This window comes from Oncorhynchus gorbuscha, linkage group LG11 (genome assembly GCF_021184085.1).
Source record: "Oncorhynchus gorbuscha isolate QuinsamMale2020 ecotype Even-year linkage group LG11, OgorEven_v1.0, whole genome shotgun sequence".
Classification (NCBI taxonomy): domain Eukaryota; kingdom Metazoa; phylum Chordata; class Actinopteri; order Salmoniformes; family Salmonidae; genus Oncorhynchus; species Oncorhynchus gorbuscha.
This window is the reverse complement of record NC_060183.1, coordinates 16,163,087-16,184,209: the sequence shown is the minus strand read 5'-3', so window position 1 is coordinate 16,184,209 and position 21,123 is coordinate 16,163,087. Positions and strand designations below refer to the sequence as shown.

The following is a 21,123-nucleotide window of genomic DNA, read 5'->3' as shown; positions in this document are numbered from 1 at the left end:
TACTTGAATGAAAAAATGACAATTTGTTGAATGAGATCCATCCGTTTGCAAAAGTAGTGGTTCTCGAGATTGAATAACAACTCCCCCTGTCTAAGGTCCCTCAGTTGGATATTGAATGTCAAACAATGATTGAACCTCAGAGCTACCGATGAGATTTATGAGCATGTCTGGGATACGTTTTTATACAAGCATAATGTAACCTTTATTTAACTAGGCAAGTCAGTTAAGAACAAATTCTTATTTACAATGACGGCCTAGGAACAGTGGGTTAGCTGCCTTGTTCAGAGGCAGAATGACAGATTTTTACCTTGTCAGCATGTGGATTTGATCTAGCAACCTTGCTAGGTTACTGGCCCAACGCTGTAATCACTAGGCTACCTGTCGGGGGAGGTTAAGAAATAACTCCAAGCCACCTTATGATTACACCCCAGATCAGCTAGATGCAGGCAAGAGTGAGCAAGGCAGTATTGAATGTGTCACTGGTTTCACTTTGACTACTCCAATTTGTTTCTTGACATGCACACCTACATTATAAATGTTCATTCGTAGGCTAGGTTGTACCAACCTCATTATGGGTATAGGGAATGGTCAAGTATGGTAGTTAGAACACTATATTGAATATGGTCTTTATAGTGGCAGCATCATATTATGGGAATATCACTGACAGTGACGGGGGAGTTTGTCAGGATCAAAGAAACTTGAAACACTAGAATGGCTTTCCAAGAGTTGAGTGTTTCTGAGTGGTTCAGTCTCAATGCTGCCTTAAATATATTATAAAATCAGAGTATGTCAGGATCAAAAGAAATATGAAAGGAGCAAAGCCCAGGTAAAAAGTTAGAGCAAAACCTACCTCAGTCTTTTGAAAACCTAACCCTGGGATAGAGTTTTATTTTTTGGGACAGTTGTACAAATTTGTATGCAAAAGACACACCAGAATGGCTTTCCAAGAGGTGCTGGGTGTTCCTTAGTGGTCTAGTCTCAGTGCTGACTTAAATCTTCTTAAATATCGCTGTCCATCAATGACTCCCAACAAAACTGACTGAGCTTGAGCAATATTGACAAAAACAATGAAAATACACCTATGTTGCCCTAAAAGTTGTGCAAAGTTGGTGGAATCTAATTCAAACTGATTCACTGTAATTGCTGCTAAAAGTGCTTCCACCAATTATGAAATCTGGAGTGTGAAGACCTACGCAGTCAAAAGACCTTTGTTTTCTTATTTAGTATTAATTTAGAAAATGTATATATTTTTTGTGGAGTAGGTTGTGTAAAACTGGAGTAGGTTGTGTAGATCAGTAGGAGAAAAATCAAAATTAATCATTTTTTACATAAACACTGAAGGCAGCAAAATGTAAAAACTGTGCAAGGGGTGTGTAGACTTTCACTAGGCTCTGTATATTGCTACGTATAGCGTACTCACTGAACTGTATATCAGAGACTTGCACATGGACTTTGTACGACCCTGAGCGACCACTAACTTCCAAATGTCATGGGATGCCTTTGATTATAGAGACTAGGCATAACCTCTGATTGACCACTGAAACCTCCGTTTGTCCAGCCTCCATTTTGTTCTGACTTCACTTTGTTATGTTATGGAGTGAGTGATCCTTTTGGGTGTGGCACGTTATGTCAACAGTGTTTTATGATGTGTGTGTGCACCCGTGGGGTTGGGGAGTAACTGATTACATGCAATCAGTTACATGTAATCTGATTACAAACAAATCTGTAACTGTAATCAGTTACGTTACCAGCAAAAACTATTGTAATCAGATTACAGATACTTTTGAGAAACTGGATGATTACTTATTGGATTACTTTTAAATTCAGAAAGGAGTTTTGCAAAAAAAAATGATAGCTTTCTGTTTTCTCAATGACATTCAAATGAGCAATGAAAAAGGGTGCAAGTTTAAGTTTGTTCCACCTGAGCGAGTCTGACCACAAGTCAGAGACCACTATGATAACACACCAAATGCTTTTGATGGATCCTTTTTGTCTTCTTCTAATGCCTCTTAAGGGGAAAGTTATCCAAAAGTAACTGAAAGTAATCAGATTCCGTTACTGAGTTTGGGTAACTAGTAACTGTAACGGACTACATTTAGAAAGTAACCTTCCCAAGCCTGTGTGTGCGCACGTGTGTGCAGGTGTGTTTTTGTGTTGGAGAGGTCTGCGTGTGCCTGAGAGCCTCTTGAAACCTTTTTTTGTTGAGCGTTTGCACACCCATTGTGTAATAAAGTATTTACTAAAAGAATAACGTTTCCTTTTGTTTTTCCCTGTATGTCAAAACATGACTATTACAGCCCCCTCCCACAGGAATTTGGGGGCTAAGTAATGTGCTATCTTATTGTTTGTAACAAGTACTAAGATGAATTAAGGTGTTATACAGTATGTGGGGTTGTTTGGGAATGGAAATTTGAACGGGTTAACTCTGCTTCAGCTATGAGAATTTAGAGAATGGATCTGAGAATGTATCTTTTGCAATCCATCTTGACATACCATGCAGATAGCTTACATTGGTAAAGACACTCCTCCTGTGTTTTCACGTTACATACGTATTGTGGCTCTGTTGATTAAACAAAACATCTGGTAAAAGTGTTTGAATTATGCAAAATGTAAATCAATATGAGCCCTTATTGTTTGTTTTCATTTAAGGAGATTATTCTGTTCCACAAAATTATGTATAAAAAATGGCGTACTGTATTCACATGATTTGGAAATAAATCGAACCATTAATGGTCTAAAAGACATATTAGGAGGATATAACCATACCGGTTGCTTGTACATAATGTTAACTCGCAGGCCTTACAAAATGTGAGCGGTGGCTGTATTAAATTCAAATAATAGCTCTATAGGAACAAGCAAATAAAATTATTCTAAAGTTTAAATGTTGACTGAAGAGGTCTTACTGAATATTGTTACACCTGGAGAAAACAGAACCAATTCCCTTGAAATGATTCCCAGTTCAATACATAATAACTTTAAATATATCTGTCACGATCGTTGTAATGAGTGGACCAAGGCGCATCATGAGTATAGTTACACATATTTTTAATCTCCGTGAAACAAACAAAACAATAAAGAAACAACGAAACATGACGTCATGACGTGCACACGGGCAACTAAACACAAACAATATCCCACAAAACACAGGTGGGGAAATGGCTACCTAAATATTATCCCCAATCAGAGGCACCGATAAACAGCTGCCTCTAATTGGGAACCATATTAGCACCAACATAGAAATAGACATGCTAGAACACCCCCTAGACACGTCCTGACCTACTACACCATAGTGAACTAAGGGCTCTATGGTCAGGGCGTGACAACATCAACACCAGTGAAGGCTCCCCAGAGGAGGACCATCCCACTCAGTGAATTTCATGCTAATTAAACTAGAGAAATATTTCCTTTTTAGATAAAAATATACTAAATATGTGCATATGTCACCAAACAATATACTAAAACACACTGTTTTGCAATGAAGGACTACAGTAGACTTAACTGCACTCTCTGGGGAGACACCATGATGTAGCTGGAGGACAGCTAGTTTCCATCCTCCTCAGGTCACATTGACATCAATGCAAAACCTAGGAGGCTCATGGTTCTCACCCCCTTCCATAAACTTACACAGTAATTTGGACAACTTCCGGAGGATGTCCTCCAATCTATCAGAGCTCTTGCAGCATGAACTGAGATGTTGTCCACCCAATCAAAGGATCTGAGAATGAATCTACTTCTGAAAGCATATACTCCAGTTAGCTAGCAATACAGTGCATACAATGTGATGAGTGGTTAACTCAAAGAGAGATTTCTAGTAGCTATGTTTACTATGATATTAGCTAACATCGTAATAATGATGTAGGCTATGTGTAGCGGTTAGCGGTTATGGTATGAAGGTTTAGCTTTTAGAAGTGTTTTTGTCTGGTCACAGACAGCTACACCAGTGCATTGAAGTCCACAAGCAAAGGGAAAAGGTGAGAGGATGAATTATACAAGGAGCAAAGTGATGATGCTGTTTGAATGTGGCTGCTATGAAAGTAAACTGTGTGTGTGGGTGATCAGGGGTGTATTCATTCTGCCGATTCTGTTGAAAAAAAAAGTAAAAAAACTGAAGCAAAAGGAACGAATCCGGGGATAGACCGACCTGAATTTGTCCAATAGAAACTCTCCTCAAAATGGAACGTTTTGCAACAGTTTGGACTAATGATTACACCCCAGATCAGCTAGATGCAGGCAGGAGTGAGCAAGGCGGTATTGAATGTTTTACTGCTGTCACCTTGATCACTCCAACTTGTCTCTTGACATGTGCACCTACATTAGAAACTTTAATTTGTAGGCTAGGTTGAAGCAACCTCATGATGGGTAAAGGGAAAATGTGAGTAGCATGTCCACACAGTGCAGTGCTATTGAATTTGACATATGAAATGATCACCAGTAAACTATTGATCTTACAGTATCCAGTATTCATCGATGTACAGTCAGATATTCATCACCATTTACATTTGGTTTACCAAGAGTTGTGGACATGGTGTTTAGAGAGTTTAACTGCATAATTTATTCTCACGTGTTGAGAGGAGTGCAGAGGAAGAGGGGCATCCAGCCAGGGTGGAGGTTATCAAGTTCCTCCTGTTCTGCCACATGAGTCTGGGGTCTGTCCCAAGCCTGCACATCCCCCAATCTGCGCAGACTTTTCACTTATCCCTAAATGTTTTTGATGCCAGAATACATGCAGGATCAAAGGTTCTGTAGTGGATTGTGAGGTCACTTAATGTCACAGAACACATACTGTGTACATTTTGATTAATGAACAGGGAGCTGTAAACGACTTGACTGAACTATGCAACTGAACAACAGCTGGATGTGTGTGACCTAAAGGTAAGAAGCTTATTATTGCTCCATCTTAGAAACTGTGGGGGAAATTATGTTTAAAAATATTTATTTTTTTGAAGCTTTTTACTGTGTGTATTAATTCCCATGGATTGTTTTTCAAACATTTGTAGCGACGCAGCCAAGAGTCTTTGACGTTCAAGTAGCCTATTGGAGCTTTCACCGATGATGATGAGAACGAGACGTATTCTATCAGAACAAAATGTAACAAAGTCTCCAAAATGGTTGATTCTGCAGAACAGTTGCATGTTTACTGATTCACAAGTGTTGTATTATATAAACTGTAGATTATTGCAGTCTTTAAGACAACACAAATAACAAAAAGAGAAAGGAACTTCATGGGTCAGTGTGTTTGACACGTTTCCCCGCTCCACGTTTTTCAAAACTTTTGCATCTCGTGAGATTTAGATGTAAGGCTAACTGATTTTCAAAAGAACGTGCATGTAATTCACGAGACGTAAAAGTAGCTATTTCTTTTAGGGGGATATTTCATAACGGACCCAGTCCAAATTGTCGACTTTTCAGCCATGTGATACACCATACAATGTCAGCCCTCTGTGACCTATCCATTGACTTATTTTGTCTATATTGTGCTAGATGTCCTTGGGTGATTTTATATTTTCTGCAGCCTTAATTATACGAGCCTCAAACATTTTGTTGGATGACAAACACTACCGGTCAAAGGTTTTAGAACGCTTACTCATTCAAGTTTGTTTAAAAAAACGATTTTCTACATTGTAGAATAATAGTGAAGACATCACAACTATGAAATAACACGAATTATGTAGTAACCAAAAAAGTGTTAAATGTTACATTTGTGGTTCTTCAAATAGCCACCCTTTGCCTTGATGACAGCTTTGCACACTCTTGGCATTCTCTCAACCAGCTTCATGAGGTTGTCACCTGGAATGCATTTGAATTAACAGGTTTGCCTTCTAAAAAAATAATTGTGGAATTTCTTTCCTTAATACGTTTGAGCAAATCAGTTGTGTTGTGACAAGGTAGGGGGTATACAGAAGATAGCCCTATTTGGTAAAAGATCAAGTCCATATTATGGCAAGAACAGCTCAAATAATCAAAGAGAAACGACAGTCCATCATTACTTTAAGTCATGAAGGTCAATCTATACGGAACATTTCAAGAACTTTTAAAGTTTCTTCAATTGCAGTTCCGAAATTGCAGTTGTTCAGAGGAGTCTGTGTGACTCAGGCCTTCATGGTCGATTTGCTGCAAAGAAACCACGACTAAAGGATACCAATAATAAGAAGAGACTTGCTTGGGCCAAGAAACATGAGCAATGGACATTAGACTGGTGGAAATTTGTTCTTTGGTCTGGATTCCAAATTGGAGCTTTTTGGTTCCAACTGCCTTGTCTTTGTGAGATGCAGTGTGGATGAATGGATGATCTCCGTGTGTATTTCCCACCGTAAAGCATGGAGGAGGTGTTATGGTATGGGGGTGCTTTGCTGGTGACACTGTCTGTGATTTATTTAGAATTCATAGCACACTTAACCAGCATGGCAACCACAACATTCTGCAGCGATACACCATCCCATCTGGGTTGGGTTTAGTGGGACAATCAAATGTAACTAGGCAAGTCAGTTAAGAACAAATTCTTATTTACAATGACGGCCTACCCTGGCCAAACCCAGATGATGCTGGGCCAATTGTGCACCGTGCTATGGGACTCCCAATCACAGCCAGATGTGATACAGCCTGGATTTGAACCAGGGGCTATATTGACACCTTTTATACTGAGATGCAGTGCCTTAGACTGCTGTGCCACTTGAGAGCCCAGGAAGGATTGTGATGAAGTGCTGCATCAACAGACCTGGCCTCCACAATCCCCCGACCTCAACCAAATTGGGATGGTTTGGGATGAGTTGGACAGCGAAGTGAAGGAAAAGTAAAATAAAGTTTAGGAAATGCATCGCGACAACATCAGCTAGACCAGCACGACAAAATTGAATAAGATATAGCCATGTTTGAACTAGCAACAAATCTGAAATGTATTGACTAGCTTGACAGCCAGCTAAAGTTAGCTAAAAGCTCTAACTATATTGAGTAAATTCAATTTGACGAAGCATTACTAAAATGTCAGAGAAGAAAAAAGGAAAGGTCACAGAAAGCGAAGAGGAAGGGAATTTGCAAGTATCCTACATTTTCCCAAATGGTGACAGATATGAAGGAGAGTGCTGCGGGTCCACAGAGGGAGTCGTGGTGAGGCGTGGTATGGGCAAACACACCTCAGCCAGTGGTGTCACCTACACTGGAGAGTGGCATGATGACAAGATGAATGGCAGAGGGACTCTGGAGCATCCCTCTGGGGCCCTGTATGAAGGGGACTTCAAAGACAACATGTATCATGGCACAGGGACATACAGCTTCTCTGACGGGACCAAATACTGCGGCAGCTTCAGCAAGAACAGGTTGGAGGGTGACGGGGAGTTCATCGACTCTCAGGGACTTGTTTGGATTGGAGGCTTCCACAACAAGGCAGCTCCTGGATTAAAAGTTAAACTCAGCATGTAACCCATGACATAATGTGAGATAACATAACTTTAATTCCTCTTACATTTATGAACATTTATTGAATATAGATTTAAAAAGGGAAAAAAAAATATATATATATATATATATATATATTCAAAAGAACAAAATTAGACTCCAGTAAGAAATTTTAAAGGCACCAAATGAAATGAAACACACAATGTCCATGTTCTTCCCATAACACTCCTGCAGTGACACCTGGTCTCTTTTACTTGTAGGAAAGACTTTAGTAGTCAGCGTATGACAGTGTGGTGCACACACCTCATGGCACCGTGCAATGAATGAGTCATTGCTTTGAGTCACACAGCCAAGAGTCCTCTTTGGAGGTGCTGAAACACAGTCTGTCTGTGTGTGTGTGGCTGTGTAAGCCTCAGTTAACCAACAGTGTTAAGATAAAACTGTTTCTACTACAGTTTATTTGGAATCTTTTAACTCTTCATAAACAGCGTACAAATCTAGATCGGTGGACGAATCAATCAATGTTCTGTTTCTTGAACGCCAACAAGAATGTACGTAGAATGTATGCACACATGACTGTAAGTCGCTTTGGATAAAAGCGTCTGCTAAATGGCATATATTATTTATTATTTATTATATTAAAAGCAGCCAACAAGTGCTCAGCATATGTGGGAACTCCTTCAAGATGGCTGGAAAAGCATTCCAGGTGAAGTTAGTTGAGAGAATGCCAAGAGTGTGTAAAGCTGTCATCAAGGCAAAGGGTGGCTATTTGAAGAATATCAAATAAGAAATATATTTTGATTTGTTTAACACTTTTTTGGTTACTACATGATTCCATATGTGTTATTTCATAGTTTTGACGTCTTCGCTATTATTCTACAATGTAGAAAAGTTAAGAAAAATCCTTAAATGAGAAGGTGTTCTAAAGCTTTTGACCGGTAGTGTGTATTCACATATATATTTCAAGCGCAATATTGAATGTTCAGACATCTCCTGAACTTGATATCCTACTCAAAACTTTGCTGACTACATGTCTTAGGGTCAACAAAACAATGACAAACCAGCAAGGTATGAAATTATCGTATTTTATGATCAAATCAGCTAAATTTAGATGGACAGTTTATCCACAGTAGGCTATGTAAGATCGCGTTATAGTTGGAATTTAATGAACTCTAAGGGATATCGGATTTTCCTCTCTCTGCTGTGCAATAATGTAGCGGTGGCCTTGGTGAACCAGCAGCCTGGTCTCATAGACTAGATGTAACATGGTAAACGTAATTCTGAGATACTTAAATTAGTATGATATGTAACGTTTGTTATCATGTGAATGTCTGGCAACCCAAAGATTTTGTACTCGAATCTCATCATGGACAACTTCATGATTTTAGCTTATTAACAACTTTGCAATTACATGCTATTTTTGAACTACTTTTCAACCACTTACCATATTAGCTAACCCTTCCACTAACCATAACCCTTTAACGTAACCCCTATCCCTAATATCTGGCCTAGCTAACTTTAGACACCTAGCTAACATTAGCATTAGCCACCTAGCTAACGTTAGCCTCAACAAATTGTAATGTGTAACATATCATACATTTGGCAAATTTGTAACATATTATATGAATTTCAAATCATAACATATTGTACAAATTACAATTCCTAACGTACTATAATAGTAATTGTAATTTTTAACATGTCATACAAAATGGATGATGGTTATTCACAAATGAATACAAACTACACGAAATGTCACATATCATACTTACATTTACTATCTTACGTTTACCCCTTAGTCCAGTTTGGAACCAGACATGTGGCTGACATGGGCTCAGCAGCTGGAACAATGAAACTATACAATTAGCCTTTATGGAGTCAAACAATTATACAACTTTATATCCTCCACATTCTTAGTTTAAAAAGTTATTTATTTATTTAGTTTCCATACAAAGATATCATAGATATCGTGTGTTTGTATCAGACTGAAATTCTAATTTAAAGGAAAATACCACTGGTATTTTCTTCAGTATTACATTGTTGATACAGTCGCAACATGTTTTGCATGTCAGCAGTCCAGTTTTCATGATATAGAATTTTCAAGATGCAAAGTGATGATGATGCATTTTGCATCATGTGGTTGGTGACCAAAAAAAACAAAACAACCAAAATATAGTGTTTGTGTGGATTTTTCTTTTACATACTGACATTAACTGACATGTATCACTCAAAACATGATTGCCATTTGGTGCTACATGCTTATTAAGTACATTTCAGAGAATTGCTGTTAAACTAATGGAGGGTAGCCAAGTCAAGTGCCTAATGGAACCAAAGCTGCAGAGATTTGTGTCTATAGGAAGTGTTTTAGAGCAGCACATGCCACGGGCTCAGAGAGGTCACAAAAGCAGACGGCAGCTAGGGTCTGAAGTTAATATTGTAATCGCCCCGAGTTATACCTGACACCCTGGAAGTAAACACATCCTCTCATGGACTCCTATGTCAATAACCCTGTCACCTCACTGTTCTGCTTGGGCCGGGGGAGTAAAGTATTTCAACACACACATCAGCAGTGATTACTCTTGTTTGTAGGCTGAGTCCTCAACAAATGCTGAATGGGCTGGACACGTTTCAGACCCAGACCCAGAGAAGATGTCTGTGGTGTTTTTGTTGATGCCTGTTAATGATTCCGAGCCACCTTTTGACTTATTCATAGTCTTAGCTAGTATATGTGCTTCTCCCTGTTTTCTACAACAGTGTAACTGAAGTGAACTGAACAGCCTCTTCAACAACCAGTGCAATCCCATGCTGGGTGTGACTGTGTCAGGCTGTCTGTCTGCGAGGTGTACCTGGGTCTTAACTGAGAACAGGAGAAAAACAGAGGGAACAGAAAAAGGATCTAAGCATGGTTCATGCTGCGGCTATGGCTCAGGGGAAAAAGAGACCAGCTGTCCCCCCTCCTGATGGGGGCTGGGGCTGGATGATTGTGGCCAGCTGCTTCTTGGTCACTGTCTGCACACGTGCCGTCACCAGGTAAGTCTGGTTATCACTGCATTGTCGGAACTAGAAGCACAAGCATTTCGCTACACTCGCATTAACATCTGCTAACCATGTGTATGTGACAAATAAAATTGGATTTGATTTGATTTGATTTGTCAGGAAGAGAGGAGTTCCCCTAGCTTGGTCCTGACACAACTCTGAGAACTGTGGAGTGATAAGCCTGTGTTTATTTTACAGTATAAGTGGGAGTACCATCAAATCAGATTATTAGCATTTGTTTTTACATGTTTAAGTACAGTTACGTTTGTGGGACACGTTACAATGTCAAACAAAACTTAACCATGCTATCAGGTATGAAGGTAAGACCCACATGCAGACCATGTCGAATAAACAATAGTTTAATATTCCAACAGGGGCAGGCAATAGACAGGACAAGGCAGGTAGGGGTCAGTAAACCGGAGGTGAGGCAATGGTACCGGGCGGTAGGCAGGCTCAGGGTCAGGGTAAGGCAGAGGTCGGTAATCCAGAGGGGGGCAAAGGCAGGATCAGGGGCAGGCAGAGTGGTCAGGCAGGTGGGCTCGGAATCAAGACAGGCAAGGTTCAAAACCAGGAGGGCGAGAAAAGAGAGACTGAAAAAAGTAGGAGCTGAGACACAACACTCTGGTTGACTTGAACAAACAAGACAAACTGGCAACAGACAAACAGAGAACACAGGTATAAATACACAGGGGATAATGGGGAAGATGGGTGACACCTGGAGGGGGGTGGGGACAATCACAAAGACAGGTGAAACAGATCAGGGTGTGACAGTACCACCACCTGGCGTCCTACCAGGGCACATCCCTGGATGACCGGGGTGTCAGCGCTGAAAATCCGCAATGCGGCCTGTGTCCAGGATGACCCTGGCGGGGACGCAGCACCTCTCTTTCGGGCCATAACCCTCCCAGTCAACAAGATACTGGAACCCCCAGCCCCGATGTCGAACCTTCAGGAGACGCATCACCGTGTAAGCCGGTTGGCCGTCGATGAGATGGGGGAAAGGATTGGACCTGGAAATGGGTGACAAAGGGCTGTGAGACATGGGTTTGACTCTGGACACATGAACGGTGCGATGTATACGAAGGGTACGGGGAAACAGAAGATGAACACCCGAGGGGCTAATAATCTTGGAGATGGGGAAAGGGCCGATAAACCGGGGGGAGAGTTTGGGGATTCCACTCGGAGGGGCAAATCCCGGATGGATAGCCATACCTTCTGCTCGAGACGATACCTGGGAACCGGGGTCCGATGGTGATTCGCTTGTCGTCTATAGCTGGAGGTGGTCTTGAGGAGGGCTGACCGGGCTCTCCTCCAGGCATGGCGACAGTGGCAAACAAACATCTGGGCAGAAGGTATGCCGACCTCCTCTTCTTGCTCAGGGAAGAGCGGGGGCTGATACCCCAGGGAACACTCAAACGATGATATGCCCGTGGCAGACCAGGGAAGGGTGTTGCGGGCATGTTCCACCCACACCAGCTGCTGGCTCCAGGTGGTGGGGTTTGGTGGAGACCAGGCAGCTCAGGGTGGTCTCGAGGTCCTGGTTGAGGTCCTGCTCCAACTGTCCATTAGACTGGGTGTGGTCCCCTGTGGACAGGCTGGCCGACGACCCAATGAGGGTGCAGAACGTCTTCTAGAACCGGGATGAGAACTGAGGGCTGCGGTCAGAGACCATGTCCACGGGCAGTCCATGGATCCGGAAGATGTGATGCACCATGAGCTTGGAGAGAGGAATGAATGAAGTGGATGGCCTTGGAAAAACGATCCACCACGGTCAGGATGGTGATGTGCCATCAGACGGGGGGAGACCTGTAACAAAGTCCAGGGAGATGTGAGACCAGGGGTGATGAGGGACGTGCAGAGGAGGCCAGCTGGAGCTTGTCGAGGGGTCTTGTTCTGTGCACAGACCGTGCAGGTGGCGACAAAGGCGGTGACGTCCGAAAACATGGTAGGCCACCAAAAGCGTCCGCCGGGAGCCCGGGTGGCAGGCAAGCCTGGAGGAATGGGCCCACTCCAGGACCGCGGAGTGGACAGCGTCAGGCAGCATTTCGGATGGGATCGCTGCGCTTCCCGAACCTGTTTCCCAATACCCCAACTGAGTGCCGTCGCCAGGCACGAGGTGGGAAGTATGGTCTCAGTCTCTGGGGTGGTAGCCGTGGGGTTTAGCGGCGAGACAGGGCATCCGGCTTGACGTTCTTGGACCCCGGCCGGTAGGAGAGGGAAAAGTTGAACCGGGAAAACAGCACGGCCCATCTCGCCTGCCTGGAGTTTTTATGGTTGGTCCACACAATGATGGGAAGGGGTCTGAATGAAGCAGGACCTGAGCAGTGTTTAAGCGGTGTTTAAGGTCCCGGAACGCTCAGTCCGTGGCCGTGGCCCACGTGAACAGAACCTTGGTAGAGGTGAGGGCAGGGGGAGGCCAGGGTTCTGTAACCCTGGATAAAGCGGTGATAAAAGTGGGTAACTCCTGAGCTGCAAGCTCGTCCTTAACCTCCTCCGAGATGCCATGCAGGAACATGTCAAAGAGTGCTTCCGGGTTCTACGCACTCTTCTCTGTCTACGTACAGAAATCCACCGCATAGTCGGCCACAGTGCGGGAGTCCTACAGGAGCTGGATTAGCTTCCGGGCAGCTTCTCTCTCGGCGACCGAGGCATCAAAGACCTTCCTCACCTCTCCCATGAACACCTCCAGGCTTGCGCATATGGTCGGCTCCTGTTCCCATACGGCGGTAACCCAGGAGAGAGCCCTTCCAGACATCAGCGTGATGAGGTCGGCTATTTTGGAGCAATTAGAGGGGAAGGTGGGGGCTGAAGTTTGAAAATGAGGGCACACTGAACTAGAAACGCCCAACACGTGCTCGGCTCTACATGAAAGCATTCCCGGCTCCCGGGAAGGTGAAGTGGCCAGTGGGGCGGCACTGCTAACTGCCGAGTTGCTGAAGGGTGGTGGGGTTACCACTGTGGTAGGCTGCCCCAGACGACCCGCGGAATTGCTCCAGCAGCATGTCCAAATCAAATCAAATTTTATTAGTTACATGCGCCGAATACAAGGTGTAGACCTTACAGTGAAATGCTTACTTACCCCTAAACAACAGTGCAGTTTAAAAAATATAGATAAGAATAAGAGATAAAAGTAACAAGTAATTAAAGAGGAGCAGTAAAAATAACAATATATTCAGGGGGGTGCCGGTTCAGAGTCAATGTGCGGGGGCACCGGTTAGCTGAGGTAGTATGTACATGTAGGTAGAGTTAATTAAAGTGACAATGCATAGATGAGGGGGGCAATGTGAATAGTCTGGGTAGCCATTTGACCAGATGTTCAGGAGTCTTATGGCTTGGGAGTAGAAGCTGTTTAGAAGCCTCTTGGACCTAGACTTGGCTCTCCGGTACCGCTTGCCATGTGGTAGCAGAGAGAACAGTCTATGACTGGGGTGGCTGTAGTCTTTGACAATTTTCAGGGCCTTCCTCTGACAACACCTGGTATAGAGGTCCTGAATGGCAGGAAGCTTGGCCCCAGTGATGTACTGGGTCGTTCGCGCTACCCTCTGTAGTGCCTTGCGGTCGGAGGTAGAGCAGTTGCCATACCAGGCAGTTATGCAACCAGTCAGGATGCCCTCGATGGTGCAGCTGGAGAACCTTTTGAGGATCTGAGGACCCATGCCAAATCTTTTCAGTCTCCTGAGGGGGAATAGGTTTTGTCACGCCCGCCTCACGACTGTGATGGTGTGCTTGGACCATGTTAGTTTGTTGGTGATGTGGACACCAAGGAACTTGAAGCTCTCAACCTGCTCCACTGCAGCCCCGTTGATGAGAATGGGGGTGTGTTCGGTCATCCTTTTCCTGTAGTCCACAATCATCTGCTTTGTCTTGATCATGTTGAGGGAGAGGTTGTTGTCCGGGCAATAAACACACGGCCAGCTCTCGGACCTCCTCCTTATAGGCTGTCTCTTTGTTGTCGGTGATCAGGCAACAAACACAACACACTGTTGTGTCATCTGCAAATTGAATGATGGTGTTGGGAGTCGTGCCTGGCCGTGCTGTCATGAGTGAACAGGGCGTATGGGAGGGGGCTGAGCACGTACCCCTAAGGGGACCCTGTGTTGAGGATCAGCGTGGCGGATGTGTTGTTACCTACCCTTACTACCTGCGGTTGGCCCGTCAGGAAGTCCAGGATCCAGTTGCAGAGGGAAATGTTTAGTCCTAGGGTCCTTAGCTTATTGTTGAGCTTTGAGGCCACTATTTTGTTAAATGCTGAGCTGTAGTCAATGAATCGCATTCTCACATAGGTGTTCCTTCAGTCCAGGCGGGAAAGGGCAGTGTGGAGTGCAATAAAGACTGCATCATCTGTGGATCTGTTGGGGTGGTATGCAAATTGGAGTGGGTCTAGGGTTTCTGGGATGATCGTGTTGATGTGAGCCATGACCAGCATTTCAAAGCACGTCATGGCTACAGACGTGAGTGCTACGGGTCTGTAGTCATTTAGGCAGGTTACATTAGTGTTCTTGGGCACATGCACTATGGTGGTCTGCTTAAAACATGTTGGTATTACAGACTCGGACAGGGAGAGGTTGAAAATGTCAGCGAAGACACTTGCTATTTGGTCAGCGCATGCTCTCAGTACACATCCTGGTAATCCGTCTGACCCTGCAGCCTTGCGAATGTTGACCTGTCTAAAGGTCTTCTGGTACAGCCGGTGCTCTCATGCATGTTTCCGTGTTATTTGCCTCGAAGCGAGCTTAGAAGTTGTTTAGCTCTTCCGGTAGGCTCGTGTCACTGGGCAGCTCTTGGTTGTGCTTCCCTTTGTAGTCTGTAATGGTTTTCAGGCCCTGCCACATCTGACGAGCGTCAGAGCCGGTGTAGTACGACTCGATCTTAGTCCTATATTGACGCTATGCCTGTTTGATGGTTCATCAGAGGGCATAGCGGGATTTCTTATAAGCTTCCGGGTTGGAGTCCTACTCTTTGAATGCGGCAGCTCTAGCCTTTAGCTCAGTGCAGATGCTGCCTGTAATCCATGGTTTCTGGTTGGGGTATGTACGTACGGTCACTGTGGGGACGACGTCATCAATGCACTTATTGATGAAGCAAATGACAGATGTGGTGTACTCCTCAATGCCATTGAGGATATTCCAGTCTGTGCTATATTCCAGTCTGTGCTAGCAAAACAGTCCTGTAGCTTAGCATCTGCTTCATCTGACCAATTTTTTATTTATCTAGTCGCTGGTGCTTCCTGCTTTAATTTTTGCTTGTAAGCAGGAATCAGTAGAATAGAGTTATGATCAGATTTTGCCAAATGGAGGGTGAGGGAGAGCTTTGTATGCATCTCTGTATGTGGAATATAGGTGGTCCAGAGTTATTTTCCCTCTGGTTGCAAATCGAAATTAGGTAAAACTGATTAAAGTTTCCCTGCATTAAAGTCCCCGGCTACTAGGCGCGCCATCTCTGGGTGAGCGTTTTTTTGTTTGCTTTGAGGAATCGAGCTCATTCAATGCGATCTTGGTGCCAGCCTCTGACTGTGGTGAGATGTGAGATTCCACCTGGACAAGAGGAATACCTATGTGAGAATGCTGTTCATCGACTACAGCTCGGCATTCAACACCATAGTACCCTCCAAGCTCGTCATCAAGCTCGAGACCCTGGGTCTCGACCCCGCCCTGTGCAACTGGGTACTGGACTTCCTGACGGGCCGCCCCCAGGTGGTGAGGGTAGGCAACAACATCTCCTCCCCGCTGATCCTCAACACGGGGGCCCCACAAGGGTGCGTTCTGAGCCCTCTCCTGTACTCCCTGTTCACCCACGACTGCGTGGCCACGCACGCCTCCAACTCAATCAACAAGTTTGCATACGACACAACAGTGGTAGGCTTGATTACCAACAACGACGAGACGGCCTACAGGGAGGAGGTGAGGGCCCTCGGAGTGTGGTGTCAGGAAAATAACCTCACACTCAACGTCAACAAAACTAAGGAGATGATTGTGGACTTCAGGAAACAGCAGAGGGAACACCCCCCTATCCACATCGATGGAACAGTAGTGGAGAGGGTAGCTAGTTTTAAGTTCCTCGGCATACACATCACAGACAAACTGAATTGGTCCACTCACACTGACAGCGTCGTGAAGAAGGCGCAGCATCGCCTCTTCAACCTCAGGAGGCTGAAGAAATTCGGCTTGTCACCAAAAGCACTCACAAACTTCTACAGATGCACAATCGAGAGCATCCTGGTGGGCTGTATCACCGCCTGGTACGGCAACTGCTCCGCCCTCAACCGTAAGGCTCTCCAGAGGGTAGTGAGGACTGCACAACGCATCACCGGGGCAAACTACCTGCCCTCCAGGACACCTACACCACCCGATGTTACAGGAAGGCCATAAAGATCATCAAGGACATCAACCACCCGAACCACTGCCTGTTCACCCCGCTATCATCCAGAAGGCGAGGTCAGTACAGGTGCATCAAAGCTGGGACCGAGAGACTGAAAAACAGCTTCTATCTCAAGGCCATCAGACTGTTAAACAGCCACCACTAACATTGAGTGGCTGCTGCCAACACACTGTCATTGACACTGACCCAACTCCAGCCACTTTAATAATGGGAATTGATGGGAAATGATGTAAATATATCACTAGCCACTTTAAACAATGCTACCTTATATAATGTTACTTACCCTACATTATTCATCTCATATGCATATGTATATACTGTACTCTACATCATCGACTGCATCCTTATGTAATACATGTATCACTAGCCACTTTAACTATGCCACTTTGTTTACTTTGTCTACACACTCATCTCATATGTATATACTGTACTCGAAACCATCTATTGTATGCTGCTCTGTACCTTCACTCATTCATATATCCTTATGTACATATTCCTTATCCCCTTACACTGTGTATAAGACAGTAGTTTTGTAATTTTTAGATTACTTGTTGGTTATCACTGCATTGTCGGAACTAGAAGCACAAGCATTTCGCTACACTCGCATTAACATCTGCTAACCATGTGTATGTGACAAATAAAATTGGATTTGATTGATTTGATTTGTAAAGAGCTACAAAGAATATAGATGAAAACTCTCTCGGTAGGTAATGTGGTCTGCAGCTTATCATGAGAAACTCTACCTCAGGCGAGCAATGGCTCAAGACTTCCTTATATATTGTGTACCAGCTGTTGTTTACAAAAATACATAGACCGCTGCCCCTTGTCTTACCAGATGCCTCTGTTCTATCCTGCCGGTATGTCATATAACCAGCCAGCTGTATGTTGATATTGTCATTGTTCAGCCACGACTCCGTGAAGCATAAGATGTTACAGTTTTTAACGTCCCATTGGTATTTAATCTTCCTAATACCTCATCCATTTTATTATCCCAAGATTGCATGTTTGCGAGCAGAATTGAGGGGAGTGGAGGTTTATTCGATCGCCTCCTACTCCTCAGAAGGCAACCTGCCTTCCGGCCTATCTTTCTCCACATCCTCTTCACGCAGATCACTGGGGGTCAGGGCCTGTTCCCGAAGGAGCCGTATATCCTCGGAGTCGTGAAAGAAGAAAAAGGATTCTGCTAGTCCGTGGTGAGTAATCACAGTCCTGATGTCTAGAAGTTATTTTCGGTCATAAGAGACTGTAACGGCAACATAATGTAAAAAATAGTAAAATAATAAATTACAAACCACGCAGATAAACAAACAAAAAAACACAATCAGTTGGGGACACGTAAAACGTCTACCTTCTGCTCTGGCGCCCGGTCATGGTGCTCAGCCAACGTTTGGACCCCTCCATCAGCCCACGAAGCAATTCCTTGTGCCTACCAATGGAGGCTCCTTGGGAGGAGATGGCGTTGTGCAGCTGGCCCGGGTCTGCTGGGTCAGTCATGGCCAGTTCATACTCTCAGGTATGAAGGAAATTCCCAGATGCAGACCGCGTTGAATAAACAATGGTTTAATAGTCCAACAGGGACAGGCAATAGACAGGACAAGATAAACCAGAGGTGGGGCAATGGTATCGGGCAGCGGGCAGGCTCAGGGTCAGGGTAAGGCAGAGGTCGGTAATCCAGAGGGGGGCAAAGGTACAGGTCGGCAGGCAGGATCAGGGGCAGACAGAGTGGTCAGGCAGGTGGGCTTGGAGTCAGAACATGCGAGGATCAAAACCTGGAGGGCGAGAAAAGAGAGACTAGAAAAGCAGGAGCTGAGACACAAAACGCTGGTTGATTTGAACAAACAGGACGAACGGCAACAGACAAACCTTGAACAAAGGAATAAATACACAGGGGATAATGGGGAAGATGGGTGACACCTGGAGGGGGTGGAGACAATCACAAAGACAGGTGAAACAGATCAGGGTGTGACACAAATTTGATGTAGGCTATCCATCCATTCTATAATGGTGGGCTATGTATTTAGTGTATGAGGTGAAAAGGGTTCAAAAATCTGTATTATCTTACACAGAAACATTGTACATCCTTTTCAATACAATTTTTTTCAAAAATAGCATGGTTATAGTATGATACAAATGTTATTACATATGATGTAATGTTTATTCTATATGATGTGGGTCTGGAAAAAAAAATGCTTGTTACGTAAAGAACGTTATAAACCATTTCTAATACTTTTAAAATAACGGTTCTGTTCGGAAACAGTAAAGATCACTTTTGTTTCTGGTTCTGTTCCCTGAACCGGTTCCAAACTGTGTATGTAATATACATTACCAGTCAAAAGTTTTGATACACCTACTTATTCAATGGTTTTTCTACATTTCTGAAATATTAGTGAAGACATCAAACCATATGGAATCATGTAGTAACCAAAAAATTGTTGAACAAATCAAAATATACAGTGGGGCAAAAAAGTATTTAGTCAGCCACCAATTGTGCAAGTTCTCCCACTTAAAAAGATGAACGAGGCCTGTCATTTTCATCATAGGTACACTTCAACTATGACAGACAAAATGAGGGAAAAAAATCCAGAAAATCACATTGTAAAATTTTTTATGAATTTATTTGCAAAATAAGCATTTAAGATTTCAGGCTCTCACAGACCTGTTACTTCTTCTTTAAGAGGCTCCTCTGTCTTTCACTCGTTACCTGTATTAATTTACACCTGTCCACAACCTCAAACAGTCACACTCCAAACTCCACTATGGCCAAGAGCAAAGAGCTGTCAAAGGACACCAGAAACAAAATTGTAGACCTGCACCAGGCTGGGAAGACTGAATCTGCAATAGGTAAGCAGCTTGGTTTGAAGAAATCAACTGTGGGAGCAATTATTAGGAAATGGAAGACATACAAGACCACTGATAATCTCCCTCGATCTGGGGCACCACGCAAGATCTCATCCCGTGGGGTCAAAATGATCACAAGAACGGTGAGCAAAAATCCCAGAACCACACGGGGGGACCTAGTGAATGACCTGCAGAGAGCTGGGACCAAAGTAACAAGGCCTACCATCAGTCACACACTACGCCGCCAGGGACTCAAATCCTGCAGTGCCAGACGTGTCCCCCTGCTTAAGCCAGTACATGTCCAGGCCCGTCGGAAGTTTGCTAGAGAGCATTTGGATGATCCGGAAGAAGATTGGGAGAATGTCATATGGTCAGATGAAACCAAAATATAACTTTTTGGTAAAAACTCAACTCGTCGTGTTTGGAGGACAAAGAATGCTGAGTTGCATCCAAAGAACACCATACCTACTGTGAAGCATAGGGATGGAAACATCATGCTTTGGGGCTGTTTTTCTGCAAAAGGACCAGGATGACTGATCCGTGTAAAGGAAAGAATGAATGGGGCCATGTATCGTGAGATTTTGAGTGAAAACCTCCTTCCATCAGCAAGGGCATTGAAGATGAAACGTGGCTGGGTATTTCATCACGACAATGATCCTAAACTTACCTCCCGGGCAATGGAGTGGCTTCGTAAGAAGCATTTCAAGGTCCTGGAGTGGCCTAGCCAGTCTCCAGATCTCAACTCCATAGAAGATCTTTGGAGGGAGTCTGAAAGTATGTTGTTGCCCAGCAACAGCCCCAAAACATCACTGCTCTAGAGGAGATCTGCATGGGGGAATGGGACAAAATACCAGCAACAGTGTGTGAAAACGTTGTGAAGACTTACAGGAAACGTTTGACCTCTGTCATTGCCAACAAAGGGTATATAACAAAGTATTGAGATACATTATTGTTATTGACCAAATACTTATTTTCCACCATAATTTGCAAATAAATTCATTCAAAATCCTACAATGTGATTTTCTGGAATTTGTTTTCTCATTTTGTTTGTCATAGTTGAAGTGTACATCTCTCATCTTTTTAAGTGGGAGAACTTGCACAATTGGTGGCTGACTAAATACTTTTTTGCCCCACTGTATGTTATATTTGAGATTCTTCAAAGTAGCCACCCTTTGCCTTAATAAAAGCTTTGCATACTCTTGACATTCTCTCAACCAGCTTCATGAGGTAGTCACCTGGAATGTATTTCAATTAACAGGTGTGCCTGTTAAAGGCAAAGGGTGGCTACTTTGAAGAATCTCAAATATAAAATATTTGTTTAACACTTTCTTGGTTACTTCATGATTCCATATGTGTTATTTCATAGGTTTGATGTTTTCACTATTATTCTATAATAATAGAAAAAAAGTTAAAATAAGGAAAACCCTTGAATGAGTAGGTGTGTCCAAACTTTTGACTGGTACTGTCACTGGTACTCTATAT

General features: G+C 43.6%; 2 protein-coding genes across 3 annotated transcripts in view; both read left to right on the top strand.

Moving 5' to 3' along the window:
* Nucleotides 1-4,347: 4,347 nt before the first annotated feature.
* Nucleotides 4,348-21,123, top strand: part of LOC124048166 (monocarboxylate transporter 12-B-like) — a 31,501-nt gene continuing 14,725 nt past the window's right edge. Inside the window, exons 1-3 of one of the 2 annotated variants that reach the window (XM_046368674.1) lie at nt 4,348-4,872; nt 10,144-10,419; nt 17,913-17,996. Coding sequence is in view for 1 of the 2 variants with exons in the window: in XM_046368673.1 (XP_046224629.1) it covers nt 10,292-10,419 (128 nt within the window). In the remaining variant the exon portion in view is untranslated. The remainder of the gene's footprint in view (nt 4,873-10,143; nt 10,420-17,912; nt 17,997-21,123) is intronic. The other variant, XM_046368673.1, reaches the window with a different exon arrangement.
* On the top strand, nt 6,836-7,821 carry LOC124048169 (MORN repeat-containing protein 2-like). The gene has a single exon (XM_046368677.1). It carries the CDS (start codon nt 6,979-6,981, stop codon nt 7,414-7,416), a length of 438 nt encoding a protein of 145 aa, XP_046224633.1. The 5' UTR covers nt 6,836-6,978; the 3' UTR covers nt 7,417-7,821.

Coding starts and splice junctions, on each gene's coding strand:
- LOC124048169 (XM_046368677.1), top strand. CDS start 6,979: ATGTCAGAGAAGAAAAAAGGAAAGGTCACAGAAAGCGAAGAGGAAGGG.